This window comes from Vulpes lagopus, chromosome 2 (assembly GCF_018345385.1).
Source record: "Vulpes lagopus strain Blue_001 chromosome 2, ASM1834538v1, whole genome shotgun sequence".
Taxonomy (NCBI): domain Eukaryota; kingdom Metazoa; phylum Chordata; class Mammalia; order Carnivora; family Canidae; genus Vulpes; species Vulpes lagopus.
In genome coordinates, this window is record NC_054825.1 from 150,985,946 (window position 1) to 151,012,585 (window position 26,640).

Sequence of the window (26,640 nt, forward strand, 5' to 3'; positions counted from 1 at the left end):
TACTGGCCTCTCTTGACACTTGCCCTCTTTTAGGTCCCTTAAATGAATCTGAGTGGCCTGTGCTCACACACTACATACTTTGTCAGCCAACCTTGGCAGCCTGGACACTCCAGGCCTGTGGAACCAGTTCCCACCAGCTGTATAGCCTCCAAAGAGGAGATAGCTTATCCTCAGAAAAATCTTTCTGAGTAGCTTTAAACTGTCAACAGTAAATCCCCAGGACTGATGGGGTTCCTGGCTTCTCAAGCAATCAAGGTTCTCAGGTGTCTCTTCTTGGAGGACATATTGGCAAGGCAGTACGGTTCCTACCAGTTCTGCCTTCATGGGAAATAGGCATATTTGTATAGGTAAGAGCCTGAAATAGGCAGATGCACTGTACTGCCAACAGCTTGCTCCCATGACCAAGCTTCCACTGAGACTTGTACTTTAATAGGTCCCTGGCTTCCCTGAACTATTAATGCAAGTATGTGAAAAACATATCCCATCAGCCAACCTTAGGAAACCAGAGCACAGCAGGACTGTGCAGCTCAGGCCAGTCCCATTTACCTGCACAGCCTCCAGGGTAGGGGAAGCAACCCTAACAGTCATTCTGAGGTGTCAGCTTTAAACTAGTAAAAAGTCAGCCACTATTTCAACTGGGTATTTGATGGGGTCCTGGGCTTAGCAGTTATCAAGGCTCCCAAATATCTCTTCATGAAAGGTACCCGGAAAGCTAGATAGGCTTCTCCTGGCCAGGCAGTCCAGCCTCCTCTGCACTACCTTCAGGGGGAAGATGCACATTTGTGTGGGCTAGGGCAGATGTCTTATATTCCCAACTGCCAGCTACCATGACTCAGCTTCTCCTGACAATTGCCCTGTTCCAAGACACTAGATGCAGATAAAACATTTGACAAAATTCAACACCAATTTATGATAAAAACTCAGCAATCTAGAATTAGAAGGGGACTTCCTCAACTTAATAAAGACTATCTATAAAAATGTACAGCTAACATTATACTTAATGGTGAGAAATTCAAAATTTTCTCAATATGAACAGGAATAAGGCAAAGATGTCTCCTCTTATTACTGTTTTCAACATCATAATGAGAGATGTCAACAATCTGGAAGACAGAAAGTGGGTAAGTGATGATAATTGACTTAGTAGAGAGAAAGTCCTAGCTAATACAAATAGATTAAAAAAGTCAAATTCTCAGCAAGTTATTATATGGATATCAACAGATTCTAGAGTTTTCCCGGAGAGGAAAAAGATCCAGAATGGCCAACTCTATAGAAGAAGAACTACGTTATAGGACTGATAGTAGGAACCTGACTTCAAGACTTACTATAAAGTTACAGTGGTTGAGATAGTGGGGTACTGCTGAAAGAACAGACAGATCAGTGGAAAAGAACAGAAAGCCCAGAAAATGACTCATATGAATATAGTCAATTGATCTTTGATAAAGGAGTAAAAACAACACAACAGAGCAAAGACCTTTCCATAAATGGTGCTGGGGCAACAAGACATCCATATTCAAAAAAAGTGAATCTAGATACAGAACTTTACACCATCTACAAAATTAATTTAAAATGGAACATAGACGTAAATGTGAAACACAGATAACTACAGACATGCCTCTTTTTATTGTCTCACAGATATGTAAATCACAGAGCTAGGTCTGTCTGTCTGTCTGTCTCTCTCTCTTTATAAATTGAAGTTTTGTGGTAACCCTGAATTACCAAGGCTATGGGCACCATTTTTCCAACAGTATTTTTTCAATTCATGTCTTTGTCACGTTTTGGTAATTCTCACAACATCTCTAACTTTTCCATTTTACTGTATTTGTTATGGTGATCTTTCATCTGTGATCTTTGATGTTACTAAAAGAGTATCTTCATGTGCACTGAGAAACCAAAAATTCATTTGACTAGATTTACTATAATTGCATAAATATTATTATTACTTATTTAAATATTCAAATAAATAGTATTATTTATTCAAAGTGGTCTGGAACCAAACTCATAACATCTCTGAGGTATGCTAGTAGACAAAACTACAACAAATAGTAATATGGAATCAATGTCACTGAAGTGAGAACTTATACTAAAAAACCAATGACAAAAACTGATGTAGACACAGAAACTCAATGGCTATTAGATTTATCAACCAAAGGAGGAAAAAAATCTGATCCTCCAGGAGCAGAGATTGTGCAATTCAAGTCCATTACCACTGATGCTAAAACTTACCATCTTACAGCATTTGGAGAAAATAACACTATGTAGGAACATTTTTGACTTGGTAGTAGCAAACTGGAAATTAGGATGGCTTATACCTAATATATAATCCTTACATTATCTCCATGGAAAACTGCAGGAGGGGGATCCCTGGGTGGCTCAGTGGTTTAGCGCCTGCCTTTGGCCCAGGGCATGATCCTGGAGTCCTGGGATTGAGTCCCTCATTGGGCTCCCTGCATGGAGCCTGCTTCTCCCTCTGCCTGTGTCTCTGCCTCTCTCTGTGTGTCTCTTATGAATAAACAAAATCTTTAAAAAAGAAAACTTTACTTAAAAAAAGGAAAACTGCAGGAGGATCTACTAATATAAAAATAAAATTAGGACTATAAATTATGATTTATGATAGAGGAAAGATACCCTCATCATTACATGCAATAGCAAAAGAAAAAGTTTTTAAAAGTTTAAATCCTGAGCCCTCACAGGACAGAACATTATTTACAATAATGAAGAAGACAGAAATGTAGAACTGATTGACTTAATAAGAACTACTACTAAAAAAAAAAAAAAAAAAAAAAAAGAACTACTGAGGAAATAAGTCTTGATAAATACTATAAATGAATTCATTACAGTTGTAGGATATAAAATCAATGTGCAGAAATCCACTGCATTTTTCTACACTAATAATGAAGCAGCAGGAAGCAAAATGAAGAAAACAACCCTATTTATAGTTGCACCAAAAATAATAAAATACCTAGGAATAAACTTAATCAAAGAGGTGAAAGAACTATACTCTGAATACAATGATGAGGAAGATGGTGCCAAAAGTGAAGAAGGAAGCCCCTGCCCCTCCCAAAGCCGAAGCCAAAGCAAAGGCTTTGAAAGCTAAGAAAGCTTTCTGAAGGCAGCCCAAATATCCTCGAAAGAGTGCCCCCAGGAGATACAAGCTTGATCACTATGTCATCATCAAGATCCCCCTGACTACTGAGTCGGCCATGAAGAAAATAGAAGACAACAACACACTTGTGTTCATTGTGGATGTCAAGGCCAATAAGCACCAGATCAAACAGGCTGTGAAGAAGCTCTATGACACTGATGTGGCCAAAGTCAGCACCTTGATCAGGCCTGATGGAGAGAAGAAAGCATATGTTTGGCTGGCTCCTGACCATGATGCTTTTGGATTGGGATCATCTAGACTGAGTACAGCCGGCTATAAATCTAAATATAAATTTTTTCACCATAAACAAAAACAATGATGAAAGAAAAGAAATGGAAAGATATGCCATTCTCATGGATTGGAAGAACAAATATTAAAATATCTACACTACTCAAAGCAATCTACAGATTTAATGCAATTCCCATCAAAATATCAATAAAATTTTCCATAGAACTAGAATAAGCAATCTTAAAATTTGTATGGAACCACAAAAGATCCAAATAGCCAAAGCAGTCTTGAAAAAGCAAAGCAAAGCTGAAGGCATTACAATTCCAGACTTCAGGTTATATTACAAAGCTGTGGTAATCAAAACAGTATCGTACCAGCACTAATGTAGACACATAGATCAATAGAACAGAATAGAAAGCCCAGAAATGTACCCACAATTATATGATCAATTTACTTTTGATAAAGGAGGCAAAAACATGCAATGGGAAAAAGATAGTCTCTTCAACAAATGGTGTTGGACAGCTATAACAGCTATAACAGCTAACAGACCACTTTCTTATACCATACACAGAAATAAAATCAAGATGGATTAAGGATCTAAATATGAGACATAAAACCATAAAAATCCTATAAGAGGGGCACCTGGTGGCTCAGTTGGTTAAGTCTCTGACTCTTGATTTCAGCTTGGGTTATGATCTCAGGGTCGTGAGATCAAGTCCTGCATTGGGCTCCATATTGGGCATGGAGCCTGCTTGAGATTCTCTTTCTTTATCCATCTGCCCACTTCCTACCCTCACTCATGTGCATGCCCCTTTCTCTCTCTCTCTAAAAAAAAAAAAAGAAAGAAAGAAAGAAAAAGAAAAAGAAAAAAAAAGAGAGAAAAGAAAAGAAAAGAAAAAACATCCTAGAAGAAAGGACAGACAAGCAATAATTTCTCTGACATTGGCCATAGCAGCATCTTTCTAGACAGGTTTCCAGGGGCAAAAAAAAAAAAACAAAAACAAAAACAAAACAAAACAAAAACAAAATATAACGAAACAAAAGGAAAAATTCACTATTGGGATTACGTCAAAATAAAAAGCTTCTACACAATAAAGGAAACAACCAGCAAAGCTAAATGACAACCTAGTTAGTGAGAGAAGATATTTGCAAATGAAATATCTGATAAAGGATTAGTATCCAAAACATATAAAGAACTTATACAAGTCAACATAAAAAAAATGCCAAATAAGCCAATTTAAAAATGAGCAGAAGTGGGACACCTTCTGCTCCCAGCGGCTAAGTGTCTGCCTTTGGCTCAAGGGCGTGATCCTGGAGTTCCAGGATTGAGTCCCACATCGGGCTCCCTTCATGGAGCCTGCTTCTCCCTCTGTGTCTCTGCCTCTCTCTCTCTCTCTCTCTCTCTCTCTGTCTCTCACGAATAAATGAATAACTCTTAAAAAAATAGAAGATATGAACAGACATTTCTCCAAAGAATACATACAGATGGCCAGCAGACACATGAAAAGATGCTCAACATCACTCATTATGAGAGAAATACAAATCAAAATCACAAGGAGATATCACCTCAGACCTGTTAGAATGGCTAAAATAAGAAACTCAAGGGGAGTTGGGTGGCTCATTCAATTAAGCCTCTGCCTTCAGCTTGAGTCATACCTTGGGGTCCTGGGTTCGAGCCCTGCTTCAGGCACCTGCTCAGCAGGGAGTCTGCTCCTACCTCTCCCTCTGTCGCTTCCATCACTTGTGCTCTCTCACTCTCCTTCAAGAAACAATTTTTTGCCAACAATTGTGGGCAAAAATGTGGAGAAATAGGAACTTTCTTGCACTGTTGGTGGGAATGAAAACTTTTGCTGCCACTGTAGAAAACAGAACAGAGGTTTCTCAGAAAGTTAGAAATATTCTACTATCCAGTAATTTCACTACTGGGCATTTACCCAAAGAATGCAAAAACACTAATTTAAAGGGATATATGCACCCTTATGTTCATTGCAACATTATTTACAATAGCCAAGCTACGGAAGCAGCCCAAGTGTCCACTGAGAGATGAATGGATAAAGAAGATATGATATTATCATATCATATATATATCATTGTTATATATAATATCACATATATATTATTCATATACATACATATTAGGAATATATAGGAATACTATTCAGCCACAAAAAAATGAAATCTTGCCATTTGCAACAACACAGATGGACCTACAGAGTATAATGCCAAGTGCAATTAGCCAGTCAGAGAAAGCTATTGATGGTCTAATCCTAATGAAGATCAGCATAATACACTGAACAAAGAGCCATGAAATTGGCAACTGAAGAATCTATTAAGGAAAATCAGAATGAGGCTTAGCTTTGCTCAAATTCATAGACAATAGCTAGTGTTGGTCAGGAACATGGTGGGAAAATGACTGAAAAATAAGACAGAAGAACATACAAGTTAAGACATATGGCAGAAAAGAGCCCTGGCTCACATCTCTATCCTCATCACATATTTCTCTGCACATCAGAAGGACGCCTCTGAACTAATCAAACTTAATAACCAAGTAGACAAAACCCACTAGGAAAACGAATAAGGCAGAGATTCCCGGAGTTGGTCTTAAAAAATACAATGATTTATGGCTAAGGAGGAAAGCAACTCAACACACAACCATACATACACAAACAAGAAGGTCAATGGAACATGAAACCTAAATGCTATGAAAATTGACAGGGCCATTGCATGGGCACCTACATGGCACCAAAGAGGTTCTGCTGGTAAACATATGAGGAGAGCATGGCTAGAGGCAAAGAGCATCTATATCCTTAACAAACACCTCCACTCTCAAATAAAGTATTGTGAGAACTGCCAAAGTTAAAGGTTAAAGGTCATTAACAAATACTCCAGATAGGTCAAAGCTGACATTCTTCCAAATCATACAAGTTGGTTTTAACAAACCCTTGTCTATATCAGAGAATAAACTGTATGCATGCACCATTGTAGATACATGGTCAGGAATAGGATTCCCCTATCCTTGTCAGAAAAATGATTTTAAAAAACCAACACCAGAGGATTAGAAAGCTGGATTGCTTGATATGGTATCCTAACTATCATATCAGATCAGATCAGGGCACCCACTTCATAGGGAAGGGAATACAAGGATGGGCTGAGGAACAAGGCATAATGTGGAACTTCCACTTACCCAACGCCTCTGGTTGAACTGAAAGGTAGAGTAGCTTGCTCACACAAAATTCTAGCTAGGTTTCTTACTAACAATCTGGATATGAAAGCTTATACTAAAACAATCTGGGAGGCTGTAAGATCTGTAAACCTAGATATAGGAAGGATGGAATAACCTCTGTTGAATAAACAGTGCAGACACCTATAGAGATAATAAGGAGCATTAACGACATGCTAGAATCTAAATTAAAGGAAACATATTAATTAAAAACAGATATATATATATATATATATATATATATATATATATATATATATATATAGTACTGGGAAAACTATAGCACCCAACATCAATAAACCCAAGTGGGTGACCAAGTGAGATAATGGAAAATAATATGATGGTTCTATAAAAATTTCAGGCATCAAGAACACCGTCTTTTATTATATCAACACTAGGTGTTTAACATTTAGCCTAGCACGATGCAAGGCAGGTATGCCTGAGTCAATATCAGCACTCATGGCCATAATAAGTATAGGTTTCCTTGAGTGGCAAGAATAATAAGAGAATTAAAAACATACAGGATACTCTCTTTATGAAACCACTTGCTAGCCACAGTCTCTTGCTGTTTTGTCACTACTGAACACCACATTCACTGCAGCCATGGATACTCTTCCAACAGCTCCAGAAATAGAAGTTGTACCACTGTTCTGAATTGGAATGACACCTTTCTGGACCACCAGTTACAACTCCATTGTCTGTGACATCCTCTACATCCTCTATGGACCACCATCCTGGTTACCTTATTGCAACTGAGGCCTCACCAGCATTACCAACACCCTTAGCATCACCAAGGCCAGCCTTCCCACCCCACCCTTTGCTATCAGCACCATTGGCTCAATGGGAAACCCTCAACCACCTAAGAAACCAGATACTTAGAGAAGTTGATGAAGCAGTGGAAACCTTTACTTCAGTCTCCACAAGGATCAACGAAGCTGATGAACAACACCCACTATTACATACTGAATTGGAGGATAAGATTGGCCTGACTGCTAACTGGATCTTGGTATTATAACCCACCTGAAAAACCAAGACAACTGGGCACTGACTTCTGTATTTTCCCCTCATCTTACTGAATTTGATGCAGCATTGGACCGGTGGTGGAGATTCTGTCAAAATAACCATGATTTAATTCCTGAATCACTTTGTGGGCTGCATTTTATTGTAGAAGAGCAGCTGCTGAATCTGTACAATTATACTTTTAAACATTAACAAGCAAAAAATTGACGATTTACTACACTCCCAGTTTGCACTGTTTAATCCATCGCCACTGTTGGAGGAATTTGTCTAGAGGGTGTGATCACTGGAACCAGACCTGGGTGATCAGAGGCTCCTCATGCATCCCCTGCCCTTGGAATGTGGGTGCCGCTTGCCGTCCCTGCTCCAGGATGTCACTCCTAGTCTATGGCCCTGAGATAGTGATGTGTTGATACCATCTGGATGGTATATATGGCTGATCCCAGGTAAGGCCTCTATATAAACCTTAAGACGTGGCAGGCCAGTTAGAGATACACTCATCTTCCTGCTGCCCAAGACAAACCCAGTATATAAGTTCCATTGCTAACTAAACCTGCCACCTTCCAATCTGGAGTGGCTGCCTCTTTCTTCAGCTTCTCCCTGTCCTCTGAGTATGGGGGCTAGTTTCAGATCATAACTGAGAAGCTCCTGAGGAGCCTCAGCCCAAGACTGGTGAGCCAGAGATGGGACAGAAGACATGGGCTTTGGCAAAGAGGCATCTGCGGGAGAAGTCCCAACTAGTCAGGGATCTCTGTGTTGGAGCGGTGGCCCACATGTCCCATAGCTGTGGATGACTGCGTGAGTGTAAGGACAACCTGAAAATACCAGCCATTCTAATGCACTTGTTGGAGGAACTGTGCCAAGTGCACTGCAGCAGAGAAGGGAACCGCATGGCTGTGCGGTAGGCTCCCTCTCCTGTGGGCAGTTTGGCTGTCTACTGATATCCATTAGAGGCTGAAGCTCAAGGTAGAAATTTGGAGGAGAGCTGAGGTTAGGGAAGGATATAATTGTCTATCACTCTGCTGGCTTCAGGGCCTGCAGACAAGGGGGAGAGAGAGCAAGATGATACACTGGGCCTTTGCATGTGGCTCTGCAAAACTAGGAGCACAAGATCTGTTGACAGTTAAGGCCTGATCCCATGGACGCTAAGCCCAGTTGGGACACTAAGAGGTGGGATCCCTAAAGAAGTGAGGAGATTAAAGGGCCAGATGTTGTGATTGACAAGGAAGTAGCTCAAATGCCCTAGGCCATCCAACCCCTAATACAAAGGGAACAAAAGCAAAGCAATGCAATCCCAGCCAGTGGGTAGCACCCCCAACCCCCACAAATTCAGGAACATTTATGAGAGAACATACCCCTACTGAGATTATTAGTATAGCTGCCAAATTCCAACAGAAGGCCAGGAATATCCAGGCGTGGTTAGTGTAGCTATGGGATACAGAATCCAGTGGATTTTTCTGACAGGGCAAGGAGGCACAGAAAATGAGCAACATCACCACACATTCTGCCCTCTGGCAGCACCAGCACTGTGCTGGGGTGGGAGAAAGGTACTCACTCACATACTGGATCATTCTATCCTGCAGAAGGACCTCCCTGGGCAGGGGGATGCTGGAAATCTACAGAAGAGGTACAGCAAATTCTTAGGAAGTTGGGAATGAGACAAGCAACCTACATTCCTATCACTGAAGGCTCTGATTAAGCCACATTCACTGCAGGAATGAAGGCCAGGATTCTTCAGTCTGCCCACAGCACCTGCTGTGGGATACTGGTATCCATGCTGAGCTCCATTGTGGGACAAGACATTTAAGACGGGCAAGCTACTGCTTATCTGGGTAAAATGGACAAATTTCAGACAGGATATAGGATATTGGGAGGACCCAGGACATAGAGAAAGCTTGGAAAGTCAAAAGCTCTCCTAGTTTGCTCTAAAGCATCCAGTAATACTAACCCACAAGTTAATGTGGTTTGACTTCATTGCTGCAGAATCCTCCCTTCTCTGCAACAACCCAACAACCCAACAACCCAACACTGTGCTGGTCAGCCTGTGGAAAGCCTTAAAAACTGAACAGTAGTTTATATTTGCCCCACCTGCTCCTACTATCCCTGATGCCTCATTTCTTCCAGAAAAGGCCTCGAGGATACAGTCCTAAGTAGAGTGGGTGCCTCTCGTCTCTAGGTCTAGGATGCAGGCCAAGACTGCCTCCAGAAGGTCACTGGAGGCCACCAGAGGCTTCATGATGAGCTCACTATTCACTGGTCCTCCAAAAATAAACAGAGGGTGACAGCTCTGGCAGATACTAGAGCTGGATGTACTCTAATACATGGTAGCCCTCAGAGGATTCCTTGGTCCCCCCAATGTCATTGATGGTTAGGGAGGGCAGACAGTTATGGTCAGGAAGGTCCTTGGACACTGCAAATATGACATCCCCACCTCCACTGAGAATATAAGGTTTCTATCTCTCCAAGACCAGAGGACATATTATTGGGCATTGATATCCTCCAAGGGTCAAACTTTTATCAGTGATTTCTGCCTCTTGGCTAAAGTCATCAAATCAGTACTGAGGGAAATAGGAACTGGGAACTGGTAAGCCTGCCATACCTGCAAAGAGTGGGGACCACTGAATGTATAAATTGTCTGGAGGCAGAAGGAGATGAGAGAAACCACTCAAGAACTGTACCAAGTGGCTACTGTATGCCCTACCCATAATGTCTCAATAGCCCACTATGGTCTATGGTCATAAAAAAATCAAGTGGTTCATGGCAGATGACAGTGAGCCACTGAGAATTGAATAGGGCAGTGCCCCTCCCCCCATCTGTTTGGCTTTGACCAACAATGCTACCATCTTAGATACCTTGGCCATGTTCCTAGGGCTGTACCATGCTATGCTGAACTTAATAAATGCCTTTTCCAGTATACCCGTGACCACTGAGTCACAGGATCAATTTGCCTTCACGTGGGAGGAGCAACATAGACCTTTCAAGTGCTTCCCCAAGATTATCTGCATGGCCCCACCATATACATGAGGATGGCATCCCACATCAGTGAAGTGGGCCCATTATATTGATGACATAATGTTAAAACGTGAAGATTTGCTTCTGTTGCAAGATACCCTTCAAGCTTTGATGGGGCATCTATGAGGGTGAGGATGGGCAGTGAACCACATAAAATTCAAGGTCAGCATGGACTACAGTAAGGTTTTTGAGAGTTGCCTGGTCAGATAAGACTGTGTTGTCCCAGAAACTGTGATTTGATGAGGTACAAACTTACCCAACTGCTATGAATGTGAACAAGGTACAAGATTTCCTAGGGCTTTGGGGGCTTTGGGTGACTTTTATTACCCACCTGGCACAGTGCCTCTGTCCCTTATACCACCTGGTAAAGAAAGGGCATGTGTGGGACAGGGGATCAGAGCAGTGAACCTACCTTTGAGAAGCAAAACTACTAGTGAAGCAGGTTATAGCTTTAGGCATCTCTCAAGCAGGGCTACCATTTGATATAGATGTGTCTGTGACTACAGGTGATATAGGCTGACCATGTGGCAGAACAGTGTCCCTAGGATTTTAGTCTCAGCTCTGGAAGGGGCAGAAAGCTGGTAACCCCCTCCTCACCCCCACCACCTAAAGGAGCAACTGTTCCTAGCAGTGGACAAAGTGCTGCTCCAGGTAGAGCCTCTCACTAAAGAATAGTCCAAAGTGGTAAAGACTTCCCTGCTGGTCAGTGAGTGGCATGACAATATGTTCCACTGACCTATCCCTGCTTTGGCTCAAATCCCCACTGTGACTAAAGGCATGATCACTGGCAGGAGAGGAACCCCCTGTCTACTTAGCCCACTGTCTCTAGAAATGCAGGTACTACTAGGCCCTGTAGGGTAAATGTTCCTGCACCTGCTTCTGTCATCCTGCAGCCTGTAGAGTAGAAGCAGGTTAAATTCTGCTGATGACTGGTGTACAGAAAGATCTAGTCCTTGCAGTCTACCACACCAACCATGGTTACAATTCAGCCCAACACTGACATCATCTGGATGGGAACAGGAACACAGCACAGCAGCCAGTTCACCCAAGGCTGATCACTCATGAGCACATTAAAACCTCTGCACTGATGGTTGGGTTGTTCTAAAGGGATGAACACCATGGTTTGGACATGACTTGGACATCGGGAAGTTGATGGTTGGATGATAATGAATAAGCCCTTGAGGAGTCAGGATATAAGGAAACATATTTAGGTTCACTGCAAGAGCATGAGGTTGTCCTCACTGTTTTTCATACCCCAGCTCCTATGGCACTGACAGCTCCTGACATCAGAAAGTAGATGCCCTAATTCACATATGAGCCCTTTCAACTGATGCTCAGTAGGTACAGCAGACTGGGTGCATAGACAGTGGCCACCACAGCATCCAGGTGAGATGGCATATTGCCAAGGATGTCAGATTGCCCTTGAAGTACAACAAGTTGGTTAATGCAGTAGTGCCATGTCCTGTGTGTTTTATTTTTAAAGATATTATTTATTTATTTGACGGGGGGGGGGGGCATGAGCTGTGGGGAGGGGCAGAGGGAGAGGGACAAGCAGACTTCCCGTTGAGCAAGGAGCCTGATGTGGGCTTGATCTCAGGATCCTGGAATCATGAGCTAAGCCAAAGGCAGATGCTTAACTGGGCCACCCAGGTGCCCCATCCTGTGTTTTAAACAACACTCAAGGCAATTGCCAAAGGAGTCTGAGACCATCTACTGGTATTCCTAACTGGAGAGGGATTGGCAAATTGATAATATTGGCTCCCTCCCTCTGAGTGAGGGTTGTAAATATGCCCTGGTTTGTGTAGACACTGCATTTGGCCTAATCCAAGCTTCTCCTCATCACCCTGCAAACCAGACTGCCACCATTAGGGCTTAAAGAAGCTGAGTACCATGTATGGATACACTCTCCATTTAGACAGGGATTGAGGGTCACATTTCAAAGATCATAATGTGCAAGATTGGGCAAAAGGCCACGATAACGATTGGAGGTTCCATCTCCCCTATGACCTGCAAGCAGCAGGGTTGGTAGAAAGGAAAAATGGAGTATTAAAGCAGCAGATAGAATTACAAACTGGTAAAACCACCTTGGCTGGGTGGACTAAAGTATGTCCAGGCTTTAATTCATTTGAATGATTAACCAGTAGGTCCTGTTGCCCCTTTATGCCAGACTGGGGACCATGTTGAGGCACCCAACATCTTAGAGGTATGGACATTATAGGGCACAGCCATTGCCCCGACACTCATGGATGATTAATGTGTTGTGCTGCTGAGACCAGCAACCCCCTCACACCTGGGAAAGGAATTAAGCACTGGGAAGTCCCACCAGATTGGGTGAGCTATTTCACACTCCTGGGTGGCAGGAAATGACTCAATCTCCCCTGGGATCCTGCTGTCCTGCTGTAGAAGGACGTGTTGAAGTGCATTACACCTGGAATGGAATATGTGCCATAGAAAGAAGTGAAAAGACCAGTGTCCTGACCTGGCGTATCCCACCCCCAGTCCATCTCTCCTCACAGTGCTGCCTCCTCCAGCCATTAAGGCTGGAATGTGCAATCTGGCCAAACTCCTAAGGCTGCAGCCACATTAACATCTAAAAATCAGGCCATAAGTGTCATTCTTGTAGAAGGGGAAGGCCTCCCCATACATTTTCCTCCTAAATATTTGTCTTTTGACCTCAGGTTCTGCTGCTCCTGTAGTGCCCAGTCACAAGGTGAGCACCTGAAGGAAATACCTTTCTACAGTGGGCCCATGCAAATGCCTGACAAGGAATCAAGCCAACTCTTGGATATATGGGCAGCTGCCCCTCTCCAGCTTGCCAGGATTGCCTATGGTGGGTATTGTCCCTCCAGGGAAGGGATCTGATGGCCCTAAAGCACTACACTATGCAAGAACAAGGTAGAACCAGTGCCCTTGGTTCATCTGATATCACCAATACTGATCTAGAAATCTGTTTTTTTTTTTTTAATTCATAGAGACACAGAGAGAGAATGAGAAGCAGAGACACAGGCAGAGGGAGAGGGAGAAGCAGGCTCCATGCAGAGAGCCTGACGTGGGACTCCATCCAGGGTCTCCAGGATCACACCCTGGGCCGCAGGCGGTGCTAAACCGCTGCGCCACCGGGGCTGCCCCAGAAACCTGGCTTGTACACACACTACCGATAACATCAGGCATGGGTATTCTTTTTCTGCCAAACACACTATAAAGGCAGCGCATCAAACTGTTGACTAGCAAGGTCCTAGAAAGACCACTGGCAGAACCATAAGTGGCTATGCTCAGGTTTGGGATGGGTTTATGTGGCTTACTTTGGTTTAAGGAGATTTGAGGAGCTGGGCATCCCTATGTTGGAAATAGGAAAAAAAAATCACTCTAAACAAAATCAACCCCTTTTTACCAGAAACATGGGATGAATACCACTGGGACTGTGCAGCCATTCTCTCAGGTGAAGGGAGAGTGACTAGTCTGGCACTGACAGGTCATACCACTCAGGTATTTATTGGGTAGCCCCAAATGGGGCCTGGTGGTTTTATGGCACAAATCTTTGGCTATGGCTTCTACCTTTGGCCATTTTATCCTGGGTTTTCTTTGGGCACAGGGGAAAATCTGCCCCATGGTAACATCAGTTGACAAGATGGGCAAGATGGGCACGCTCTGTCTTTGACTGGTATGATCATTTGGTTGCTGTCTTTGTTTGCTCCGTGGGCTTTGCAGACATTGCAGCACATATGGCACATACAGCCCTCACTTAATTCACTCACTAAGCCTCCAAGGAATGCTGAAAAATCTCGTCCTTACTGAACCCTGAAACATCTCTAATGAGAACAACCGTCCTTCAAATATAATAGCCTGGGACATTATTACTGCCTCAGAAGGAATGCTCTGTGTTTGTACCTCATGAATCTGCTAATGTATCACGTTTATTATGTCCCATGAGGATACAAGTAAATGCCCTGAGTGATCGGGCCACCAGCCTGGATTTAATAAATCAGTGGTTGGGATCATGGGACTCCTGGTGGAAAAAGCTGTCACTAATTCTGGGAACCCTTGTCTTGTTTTCTCTTGCATTGTAGCCATGGCATCTGCCTCCAGCGCAGCCAGACAGACCACAGGCACCACCTCCAGGCTAGTGAAGCCCCTTGCTGACCACACAGGGCACACTGCAAAAGAGGGGTACATGTGGGGTTGGAAGAGCTAGTCATGAAAGGTGGAGTGTCTGCCACTTGCTGTGAAGTGGACCCAGGCAACTGGAAGCTCCTTGTCCCATCCCCTTGCTTTCCCTGCTCCCAGAATCTGCTCCATGGACACAGCCTTGAGATGGTAAAGTGGTGTTGAGACCATCTGGATGGTCTACATGACTAAGGCCAGTGAGGCCTCTATTTGAATCTTTAAGATGTGGCAGGTGGGTAGGGGATCTACTCCTTTTGCTTTAAGTGCCTCTGCTTAGTAATCCTGCCTCTTTCTGCCCTCTGAACAGGGACCACCTTCACATTACATCTAGGAAGCTCCCAAGGAGCTTGCAAACTAATGGTCATGGATTAGATCATTAACAATAGATCCACGTACACTATGTCTAGACTTTAGCAGAACAGGGACACCTACTAATGCATGCAGAGGACACATAGGAAACTTAGCACATGATACCATTAACCTTGGGGGTATATAGCAGGCTTCAGTCTCATACCACAGATTTCTACCCCAAGAATATGGGATTCTTTGTTAATAAATCTTCACACAATCATATTGGGAGCCACAATAGTGGCTTAGGACTTGAAATTTAATATGCAGGACTTTCCAGACAGAGATTCCCTGAAAGTGCTCAGTTCTATCCAGCTTCACGTATGCCCAATTTGCAACCTATGCTCAAAACAGAGTTAACTAAAAGGAAGAAACGCTTACAGTTCCTCGCTGGGTGGGTAGGAGGTTTAAGTGGAGAAACTGGCAGCCACCTTTTCCTTAATTCCAAATCAATCAGATCATATCAAGCTTTAAAAATTTTGAAACCAGACGATCTCAATTTAACACATGTGCCACGGCAGCTTTGTCATCACTGGGTACACAGATGGATAAAATCAGCAGTATGTTACAAAATACGAGTGAATTTCACATGGAAGTTACCAGAGCAATGGGAATTCTACATAAAGCAGTTAGAGAAATTGCTAAAAATAACAAAATACTGAAAAACCGACCTGAATGGTGTTTCTCTAATTCTAGATTGACAATTGTTGCAGTTAAGATTGGCTGAAATGTGGGATACAAAGAATCACAGAACATTTATGATCTTGGAGCACTCCTGGTCACCTGAGATACTAGATGACCCAGCCAGAAGTGAAGTGGACACCACATATCCTAACGGTCACAATTCCTTGGGCAACCGTGAAACCGGACTATTGGCATGTCAAGGAGAAAATACAACATTGGGTACCACACTTCTATAGTTTCCCAACATCAAAAGACAGAATGAAACCTACTGGCCACAAAAGCTCCTTTATGACAGAAAGGAAAACATGATCCAAAGGACGTGTTGGTGGAATGGAGTGAAAATGTCCTTATACCTCTTAGAACTTGGGCTTCAGTACCTGTGAGCACCTCAGTGCCTTCTTAGGCAGTTTTGTATAATATTAGAAAATTGGACCAGGACAGTATGGTCTAAGCCCAGCCTCTCCCTAACCTGCTAGCGTCAAGGGAAATGTAAGGACACAATGTGATGGGATGCGTACACCTAGAACAGGTCATGAATGTAACAAAGAAAAGGAAATGATATTTTTGAAGGCTAGAGAATATAAAGGCACTATTAAAAGAGAAATGTTTCACAATGAACCTCCAAAAATTACTCTTATAAATATGTCATAGGTTAGGAAAGTAAAGACAAGTACAGAAACATTTGGAAGTCGAGGCTAATAAAGTAAAAGAACTTTTCAGGAAATGTAAAAATATGCATTCCTGAAGCAAATGGCAGCCTTGAATTGTGATGTTCTGGTGTACGGACACATGCTTGATGGTGCTAATGCATGTCCTCCCCATCGCCCCCCTGGAGACCTTAAGAAAATAATATTTACATGAAAACATGATTGTCAAGGAAGTTAAAAATGACTGGCTTAAGAAGTTTAACCTTTGGGGATCCCTGGGTGGCTCAACGGTTTAGCGCCTGCCTTCGGCCCAGGGCGTGATCCTGGAGACCCGGGATCGAGTCCCGCGTTGGGCTCCCAGCATGGAGCCTGCTTCTCCCTTTGCCTGTGTCTCTGCCTCTCTCTCTCTCTCTCTCAATGTCTATCATGAATAAATAAATAAATCTTTAAAAAAAAAAAAAAGAGGAAGTTTAACCTTTGATCATTTGACGGTTACATACAGCGCCATGTTCAAGATTTCTTTGTTGTGCTTATAGTGATCATATGAGGTACATAGGTGCTGGAGCTGGTAATTAAAGTATGGGTCTGAGAACGTGCATCAAAAGGAAAATACTCACAAACTGTGACTGAGTGTGTGATTAAGACTGTAAGTGATGTGCAATCTCAGGGCGGACTGACGTTTCTGTGGACTTGGATTTGTACAAGGCATTAATTAGGCCCCAGTGTGAATTACTGTGTGAGTGATTTGAAATCACAGGGTGGATTGTTGTGTGTTGATGTGATATAATTTCAAATCCACTTATTTCCGGTGAATTCCCTCCCAAAATTGTTTTTAGGGGTAAAGTTGCTTTGATCTAAGAAAGCAGAAAGTTGTGTCAGGATGGGATCATCCCACATGCCCTCACCTGTAAGAACTCAGTAGCTTGGCTGCTGCAGGGGCCCCCCTGGGGGCTTGTCAGTGAAGACACAGGAGAAGCAACTATGATAGAGTGACACTTAGACTATGAACCCTGACAGCTGTAAGGTCTATCCGAGGAGATTCGGTCCTAGCAAAGCGACACTCTGCTGACCTAAAATCTCTCTCCTAAGACCGTGAAACAATTAACTCCTTATAAGGAAAAGGAGACCCTCTTATGGGCAGTGGTAAAAGCCATGCAAGGGCCCCTCAGGGAAGTACATTTGGCCCATCAACACCAGTGCCCTCCTTCTCCAGAAACGTGCTCTCGCAACACCCGACTTTGACTTTGGTTCTGGCAGCTGGAGGCCAGATCTTGGTTGGCACAGGTGTCTCTCCAAGGGCCGATTCCTATAAAAATATACCTCAGATACATTTGAATTTTATTGCTTTCATTTCCCTTTGCCTGTGATTAGTCTAGCATTAGTTTTGAATATGTTATTTCTTTAATGGTAAATTAAAAAGCATTGCCCTGTGTGCTAGTAGCTGGAGATATCTGCACAGTGAACCGGTGTTACAGACATTGTCAGCAAAGACAAAATCAGTCTGAGCACTGTTTGCTCCCAAAATCAAGCAGACTTTGTGGGAATATATGCATTTGTGTTGTTGGGACTTGGATTCAGGCAGATGCAGGTACCCTTCCACCCCCGAGTCTGCTTCTAACCTCCCCTGACATTGCCCTGTTCCAAGTCTCTGGCTCCCCTGACCTGGGAGGCTCACACATCACCCTGTCAGCTCCCCAACTACCTGCATTGTCTCCAGTATGGAAGGTGCTCACCCCTAAGGGCCCTTTAGAGGCAGCCCCTGAAATGGGTGAGAGACAAATGTACTTACTTTCTGTAGTCGGGGTTTCTGCAGGTGTCTCTTGCTGAGAACACCATGGTCAGCATGCTGGAAGCAGCTCTTGCAAGGCTTCCAGGTTCCTCAGCTCGGCCTTTAGGAGGGAAATGCGCATTTGAGTGAGTTAGCACTTGGAAATAGATGCTGTGTATCCTGCTAGCCCACTCCCACGAACTGGTCTCTCCAAACACGTGCCCTGGGCCAGATGCCTGGCTACTCACCCTCGGGGCTGGAGCATGCTCTCAAAGCATCTTGTCAGCCCACAGAGGGCAACCTGGTGCCATCCAAGCCTGCAGAGCTTGGGTTGGTCCTGAACCACTTACATAGCTTCCAGGCTATAAGCAGCCCACCATCCAAAAATCTTTCTGAGATACACCTTTGGAATGGCCGCCGGATGGGCCCCAGGCTTACCAGTAATCAAGGCTCCCAGGGGTCTCTCAGTGAAGGAAGTTCCTGCAGCCCAACAAGCCAGGTCCTGGCAGTCCAGACTCCTCCATCTGTGCCTTCAGAGAGAATGTGCACAATTGTGTCAGATAAGGCTTGGAATAGGCAGGTGCACTGTAACCCCGATGGCCTACTCTGGAGACCCAGTTTCTCCAGCCACTTGCCCTATTCCAAATCATCGGCCACGCGGACTTCCCAGCTTGCCCATGTGCAGTACATGCCCCATCAGCCCACCAGTGGCAGCTGGAGCCTCTGCACCCGTGAGGGGTGAACCGGTCCTGAACCACCTGCCTAGCCATCAGGTCATTGGGATCAAAATCCCACAAATATTTCTTATTAATTCAGTTTTTGTTAAAGACCTTCCTCCACTGATGTTAGGATGGGACTATATCCCACAAAGCCTACAATTTAATTATTAAAATTCCACAAAAATTCCTGAACAGCAGCTTTCAACTGGTGATAATCAGCCCCAGTTTGGACTGGCTGCCTGTTTAAGTCCTTGCCTCCTCCAGAACTCAAGGCACCCAGGTGTCTCTTATGGGAGGAGGACCCAGGCCAGAAGCACCCTGGCAAGGCAGGTCAGTTTCCTCCAGCTCAGGCTTAAAGGGAAACCTGCCTATTTGTGCAGGTTCAGGCTAGGAAGCAGATAGATTTCATGTGACCCCAACATCCCTGAGATGCCGCCACTCTCAACATTTGCCACATCCCTGGTCCCTGGCTCCCCTGACTTGGGCACCTCGAGAATATGTCAGCCAGCTGAGGACCTCCAGACCAGTGGATCAGTCCCAAATCACCCCAACAGCCTCCAGGGTGGAAGAAGCCCTCCCTCCAACCCTCTTCTCAGGGGGCAGCTTGAAACGGTGACAGGCCCTGGTGGGACTGGCTGCCTGCCTGGTGGGGTCCCAAGCTCAGGAATCAGGGCTCCTCCATGAGGGGGAGGACACCCCGGCAGCCTCCCCCCCCCCCAGGCCCCACAGGCACAGCAGGCCAGACTCCTCCTGCTTTACCTCTGGGGGAGCAATACGCTCATTTGTGTAGGACAAGGTCTGGGATTGGGCAGAAGCTGTGGGCCATCCCAGGCCCACCCCAGAGACCCGCCTCTCTGCACGCTCACCCTGTTGCCTAGCTCCCTGGACCTGCAAAACTCGCGCATGCTCAGAAGGCACCTGCTCAGCCCCTTTGGGGGAATCTAGGGCCTTCCTGGCCTGTGGAGCTCAGGCGGGTCCTGAACCACCAGGGGAGCCCCCTGATCAGAGGGATCCCAACCCTGAGAGTCTGTGGGAGGTGACAGCTTGAAGGTGGTGTCAGTCAGTCCTCATTTGGACTGCTTGCCCGATGGGGTCCCCAGCAGCCCCGGTAATCAAGGCCCCCAGAGGCCTTCTGCGGGAGGGTTACCCCTGTCAGCCAGCTCCCACTGGCTCTGGCAATGCAGTGCAGTTGCTTCTAGATTGGCTTTCAGGGGGACGTGTGCATTTGTGTCAACTAAAGCTTCCGACGAATCCGATGCCAGCCTGCTCCTGTGACCTGGCCTCTCCCCACAGATGCCCTGTTCCAGGTGGCAGGTGCTCTGCCCTGCACAGCCCGTGGACACACTCTCCATACCTAGTCAGTCCACATTTCCCCATCTCTGCCTTCCAGCAGGATACGTGCCTTCGTGTAGGTTTGGACTGAAATTAGGCAGACGTGCATCCCCAGGCACCTGCTCCTGTGACTTGGCCTATCCCTAGAACTTTCCTGATACAGGTGCCTGGCTCCCCTGGTTTATCTGGCCACGTGGTCATGTGAGTTGGCCTTGGCGAGCCCAGTCTCGGAAGCTCAGGCCCATCCTCAACCACTTGCATAGCCTCCAGGGCACAGGAAACCCATCCACTGAAAATCTTGCTGAGGTGACAGCTTTAAACTGGTGACAGTCACCATTTAGACAGACGGCCTGGATATGGTGTGTGTGTGTGTGTGTGTGTGTGTGTGTGTGTGTGTGTGCACGCGCCAAGCTTCTCCAGAGCTCAAGGTCCCTTGGGTATAGCTTTTTGAAGGCCACCCAACCCGTGGTCAGGCCCCAACCTGGACAATGCAAGTTCTCCAGCTCTTCCCTGAAGGGGAATAGGCCCAATTATGCAGGTTAAGACTTAGTTAAGGCTTAGCAAAGGCTAGTGCCTGGTACTCCCAACAGTTTTCTCCTGGTAACCAGTCTCACTCAACATTGCCCTGTTCTAGGTCCCAGATATCCTGGCCTGCTGTGAGCTGGCCTGGGGCTGCAGGGGACACCCCAGGCCTGTGGACATATGGCCTAGCCAACCACCTGCATGCAGAGCCTCTAGGGTGGAGGGAGCCCACACTCTGAGTGTCTTCCTGAGGCTTTATTTTACACTAAGGACTATTCCGTCCTCTTTGGGACTGGTTGCCTCTCTGTGGCCTGGAGCTCCCCAGATATTACGGCTTCCCAGATATCTCTTCTTGGGGGGTACCACACAACCCTTCCACAGCTCACAGCTCCTACTGCTGCTGTGACTGTTCCTCTTCAGCCACTTGTCCTTAGTTACCTTGACCTGGGGTGCCCAACAGATGTACAGTCAGCACCCTGTCAGCTCCCAATCTGTGGAGCTCTTGCTTGATCATGAGCACCCGAATGGGCTCAGGATGCTGGATGCCCACACCCCGAATATTTTTCTGAGGCTACAGTCTTGTTCATTACCAACAGATTTATGGTTCAGATGCCTGTTGACCTGTTGAATTTTCAAGAGCAGCTGCTTGTAAAACGGTAGCCACTTCTGGCCCAGTTTAAAGGTCTGTCCAGTTCGAGTTTCTTAGCTATGTGTTTCAAAAAGGATAATGGAGCTTTTCTCAAAATGGAGTTTTTCATGTACAGAAGTTTTATCCAAGTCCACATCAGGGATCTCAAACACAGAAAGGGTCTTCAGAAGCTGCTCATGGCTCTCAGAGGAGAGGGAGGATGCCCAAGGGAAAGCCCTAGCTTGCAAATGTGCAAGCTGTTTGTCCCTGAAGACAGAGCTGGAGGATCCTGGGCTGCATGGCCCTGGCAGGGCAGGGCTGCTGGCTGCTGATTCCCCCAAGTGTAGAGATGGGGAGGCCTGGTTGCTGGAGAAGTGAGGATCTGCTGGGCTGCAAATCTGCTAGGACTGACCAGATTGCTTCAAGGTGATTTGGGGGTATGGGGCTGGATCCTTGCCACACCCAGCAGGGCTGAGTTGGGTCCTGTGATGCAGGGAAACTGGACCCAAGGCTCTTCCACCCATTCTGTGATGTGTGGAAAGCCATTAAGCTCCAGGGGAAGACCAAAGCCTCTCAAGCTGAAGTCACGTTTCCTATTCTTGTTTGGCTTCACCTGTTTTGTTCATTGTAAATTCCCTTATGTGAGAGGGTGTGGGTGGGCAGTGGGAAGGACACTTACAAGCTGTACCCCCACCAGGCCACCCTCAAGCCTTTAGTGTAAGCTCCATGGTGGCAGGGACCTAGGGTTTGCTCATGACAGATACAGTCACAGCAGTGCCTGCTACCGAGGAGGTACCCATACGTGCTATGTGAAAGATGCATTCTGCTTGGGGTCCAGTGCAGCGGGACCAAGGACTCAACTGTGGACTTGTGGCTTCTGTCCCAGAGGAATCCCAGAATGGAGGGATGTGAAAAGTTGTTCAAAGCAGCAATTAAAAACCTTTATTATGGCAGCTGTTTAGAACCAGGTAAAAGTTCTAGAGACATCCAGAGGGCACCACCTGGAAAGGTAACTCCAACTGGAAGGACCACAGTGACCACTGAAGGCCCTGTGCCCATGTTGAGGCTCACAATCCTGTTGGAGAAGACTTCTGGCTCAGTTAATCTCCTCTTATGTCTACACAGGGTCTTTGGGCTGGGTGTTTTGGGATTTGTCTTTTTCTGACCTCTGATGTCCTGGCAGCTCCCAGGCCATGAGCCATCCCTGTAGAGGCTTTCAGGGGTCACTGAAGTCCTTCCATTTGGAGCTGGGCTTGCACAGAACAAGCCTCCTCCCCCTCCCCATCTGTTCTCCTGGCCGGGACTGTACATGCTGATCCAAGACTCCTGGGTGGAGGTGACCCAAAATAGGGAACCTCACTCATCTCTGACCTGCAAAGTCCAGGGGTGGCCTGTGGCGGGGTAGACCCAATATCTACACCTGGCCCAATATCTTTCAAAACTGAAGGTAAGCAAAAATAGTGTGAAAGAGAAGAAATGAAACAATCTCTTTTTGGGGATGACATGCTCCTATATGCAGAAAAATCCTCAATAACCCACACTCAAAAACTAATAGAGTCAATAAACTAATTCTGTAAAGTTGCAGGGCACGAGATAGACAAAAACCAGTTGTTTCTATACATTAGCAAGGAACAATCTGAAAAGAAAATTAAGAAAAAATTTTTTTACAGTAATACCCAAAACAATATCTGTGAATAAATCTATTCAGAGAAGCAAAAGACTTGCACACTGAAAACTTCTCCATGACATTGCTGCACCAGGTTAAAGAAGACATAAAGAAATGGGAAGACATCTTTTGCTCACGGGTTGGCGTGAAGGGGGCAGTGCCACCCAAAGGGATCTGCAGACCCAATACAGGTCCTATTAATGTCTTTCTTCTACATTTTTTAAAAAAATATTTTATTTATTCATGACAGAGAGACAGACAGACAGAGGGAGAGAGAGAGAGTGAGAGACAGGCAGAGGGAGAAGCAGGCTCCGTGCAGGGAGCCTGACGTGGGACTTGATCCCAGGTCTCCAGGATCACACCCTGGGCTGAAGGTGGAGCTAAACCGCTGGGCCACCAGGGCTGCCCTCTTCTGCATTTTCTAATTGCTGTCAATCCCTTCTGGTAATTTCCTTTTAGACACTGTCACTGGCATCTCTTAAAGTTATATTGGGTCATTTACATACTTTCCATTTGTCTACTTAAATGTCTTGAATTTAGGGACTACCATTTTAGTAAATGTTTTCATGTCCTTCTCTGGTGAGTCTAACATCTGTGCCAGCTCTGGGTCATTTTCAAAGGATTGACTGGTCTCCTCATTAAGGGTCATTTCTCTGCCTCTTGGCATACCTCAAAATCTTTGATGGAATGCCAAACATTCTGTATTTTACCTTGTGGGTTGCTGGATATTTTCATGTTCCTATAAATTTTGAGTTTGGTTCAAAGATGCTTTTACTTGGAAACAATTTGATCATTTCTGGTCTTGCTCTCAGGATTTGTTAAGTGGTCCAGAGCAGTGCATAATTAGGCCTAATGAGTTCGCAGATCCTAAGGGAAGACCTCCCTGAGTACTCCATGCTAGTACTCGCCTCTCTCCATGAAGTATGAAGGTTTTTTTTGTTTGTTTGTTTTTCTTCCAGTCTATCTGTTGGGAACAAGCACCATTCCCAGTCCTGTATAAGTGCCAGGCACTGAAAAAAAAAAAAAGTGCCAGGCACTGTTCCTCTAATCCTTTTTTTTTTTTTTTTTTTAAGATTTTTATTTATTTGTTTGAGAGAGAGAGGGAGCGAGAGAGCACAAGCAGGGGGAGGGACAGAGAGAGAGGGAGAAGCAGACTCTCTGCTGAGGAAGCCTGATGGGGGCTCAATCTCAGGACCCTGGGATCATGATCTGAGCTGAAGGCAGATAATTAACTGACTGAGCCACCCAGGTGCCCCGTTCCCCATCCTTTCAGATAATGTACCCCTGACCTTGGGTAGTTTACCACATATGGAGGCCCTGGTCAGTACTGCATGCAGTGCTGCATGCTGGAGGGGCCTCTAGACAGATGTTCCTGATTGGCTTTCTGCAGTTCTCTCCTCCCTGGTACCCTGTTCCGTGGCCTCTAGTTACCTTGGCCTCCTTGGACTCAGCACAGGGTCCTCCTCACCTTGAGGTCCACTGGGCTCCTCTTGTTTCCCCTCCCTGTACTTTGCTTGGAAACTCTCTCAGGCAGTAAATGGGAGCAATGGCAGGGCTTATGTGTTTGTTCCCCATCCTTTGGGGATTACCAACCTCTTTCACTTGATGTCCAGTATCTTGAAAATCTGCATTTCATGTATTTTGTCTGGTTTTGTTTGTGTTGTTTTCTTGTTGCAGGCAGAAGAGCAGATTCAGTTCCTATTACTCTGCATTGGTGTAGTGCCCCTATTTTTAAAATCAAGGTTGGAGGGACACCTGGGTGGCTGGCAGTTGGGCGTCTGCCACCTTTAGCTCAGGGCGTGATCCCGGGGTCCTGGGATCGAGTCCTGCATCAGGCTCCCTGCATGGAGCCTGCTCTCCTCCCTCTGCCTGTGTCTCTGCCTCTCTCTCTTTGTCTCTCACGAATAAATAAATAAAATCTTTTAAAAAATAAAATAAAATCAAGGTTGGAAAATGTCGATCCAGATTCTGATACTTTTACAGAACAGAGAATATACCCACAGCTAGGGAGAACCCTTAAGGTTTGTATTTAAAAAAGCACAGCACCAGTTTTTGCTTGACTCTATCAGGATTGCAAGAAGCCCCATGACCTGCTGTCCAAGAGCTGAGTGGGTGTTCCTGTGAGGTCTGTGGTGGAAATGATTTTTGCCAGATGACATACTTCTGTAGGATACTTTTTTTTTTTTTTTAAAGATTTTATTTACTTATTTATTTAGGGTGTGCAAGTGGGGGTAGGGACAGAGGAAGAGGGAGACAGAATTCCAAATGGACTCTGGTCAACTCCGAGAACCCCACACTAGGCAGCTCCCACCACCCCGAGATCACCAACCTAGCCACAATCAAGGGCCAGAAGCCCAACCAACTGGTCACCCAGGTAACCCGAGAAGACATTCTTTAACGACTTGATCATTTCTGTTCAGTCAAAGGTCCTCCAAAGGAAGTTTAAGACGGCCTGAGGGGAAGTCCCCACTTTGAGGTTTCGTAGGGTGTCCCTGGGGCTCAGACTGACTTCTATCCCGGGTGGAGTGAGCAAGAGACAACCGCTTTGCCAAAAGGATGGGCTGCAACCCAAGCAAGGAAGAGAGGGGCAAAGATTCCCAGGCACCTCCCTGTGCTGCTGAGAAGGAAACCCCAGAAAGGGCTCCACCCACAGGACCCTTCCCTAAGCAACCCAGGAGCACCCAGTAAGACCTCTGTGCACTTGACGGGATGAGCGCTGGGTGTTTATGCTGTATGTTGGGAAATCGAACTCCAATAAAAAAATATACCAAAAAAAAAAAAAGAAAAGAAAAGAAAAAAAAGGAAGTGAGAGGCAAAGATTCCCAGGCACCTCCCTGCGCTGCTCAGAAGGAAACGCCAGAAAGGGCTCCACCCACAGGGCCGTTCCCTAAGCATCCCAGGAGCACCCAGTAAGACCTCTGGGCACACCCAGTTGGCCTGTTACCGTAACACCCAGTGCTGGGGAAGCACACCAGTTAGAGGCGCACTCACAGCCAAGTGAGTGGTCCAGTCAAGTTCCAGGCATCTGGAAAAACCCCACAGGGACAGACAAGTCTGGAATGAAAGGAATCAGCCCAGCACGAAGAGCTGTATCCTCATAAATGGGACATGCCTCCCGCTGCCTTCTCACCTGGGTATCTCAGCTCGGCTGCTCCTCTTGCCTCCTCCCTAGGCGTTTCTTGTCACCACTCTTCCCTGAACCTCCTGCCCCAGGGGCGCTCCCGGCCCGCGCGCACCTGCACACCTGGGCACCTGCGCACCTGCCCGCGCGCGCACGGACGCCAACACGGTCTGCGAGGGCCGCGGGGGAAGCCTTGCCGCCCGCGGGAAAGCGCGGAGCCTGGGCTGGAGGGCACGGAGGAGGGGGACGGCTTCCCCCAGGAGCTCAGCCTCCACAGCCAAGCGCGCCGCGCCGCCCGGGCCGCCCCGGGGATGCGCGAGCACAGGTCAGGAGCGTCCGCGCCCTCCGGCCTCGCGGCACATCCCCCCGCTGCCCGCTTCCTTTGCAGGCGAGTCCCGGGGAGGGCCCGCCGCGCCGCCTGG

The 26,640-nt window shown here is 45.9% G+C and overlaps 1 protein-coding gene across 1 annotated transcript in view; it reads right to left on the reverse strand.

Moving 5' to 3' along the window:
* Window positions 1-26,640, reverse strand: part of LOC121478433 — a 94,356-nt gene that overhangs the window by 15,941 nt on the left and 51,775 nt on the right. The window contains exons 2-4 of the mRNA XM_041733530.1: window positions 18,669-18,760; window positions 18,252-18,351; window positions 5,027-5,226 (exon numbers count right to left, since the gene is read on the reverse strand). Coding sequence (XP_041589464.1) covers window positions 5,027-5,226; window positions 18,252-18,351; window positions 18,669-18,760 — 392 coding nt within the window. The remainder of the gene's footprint in view (window positions 1-5,026; window positions 5,227-18,251; window positions 18,352-18,668; window positions 18,761-26,640) is intronic.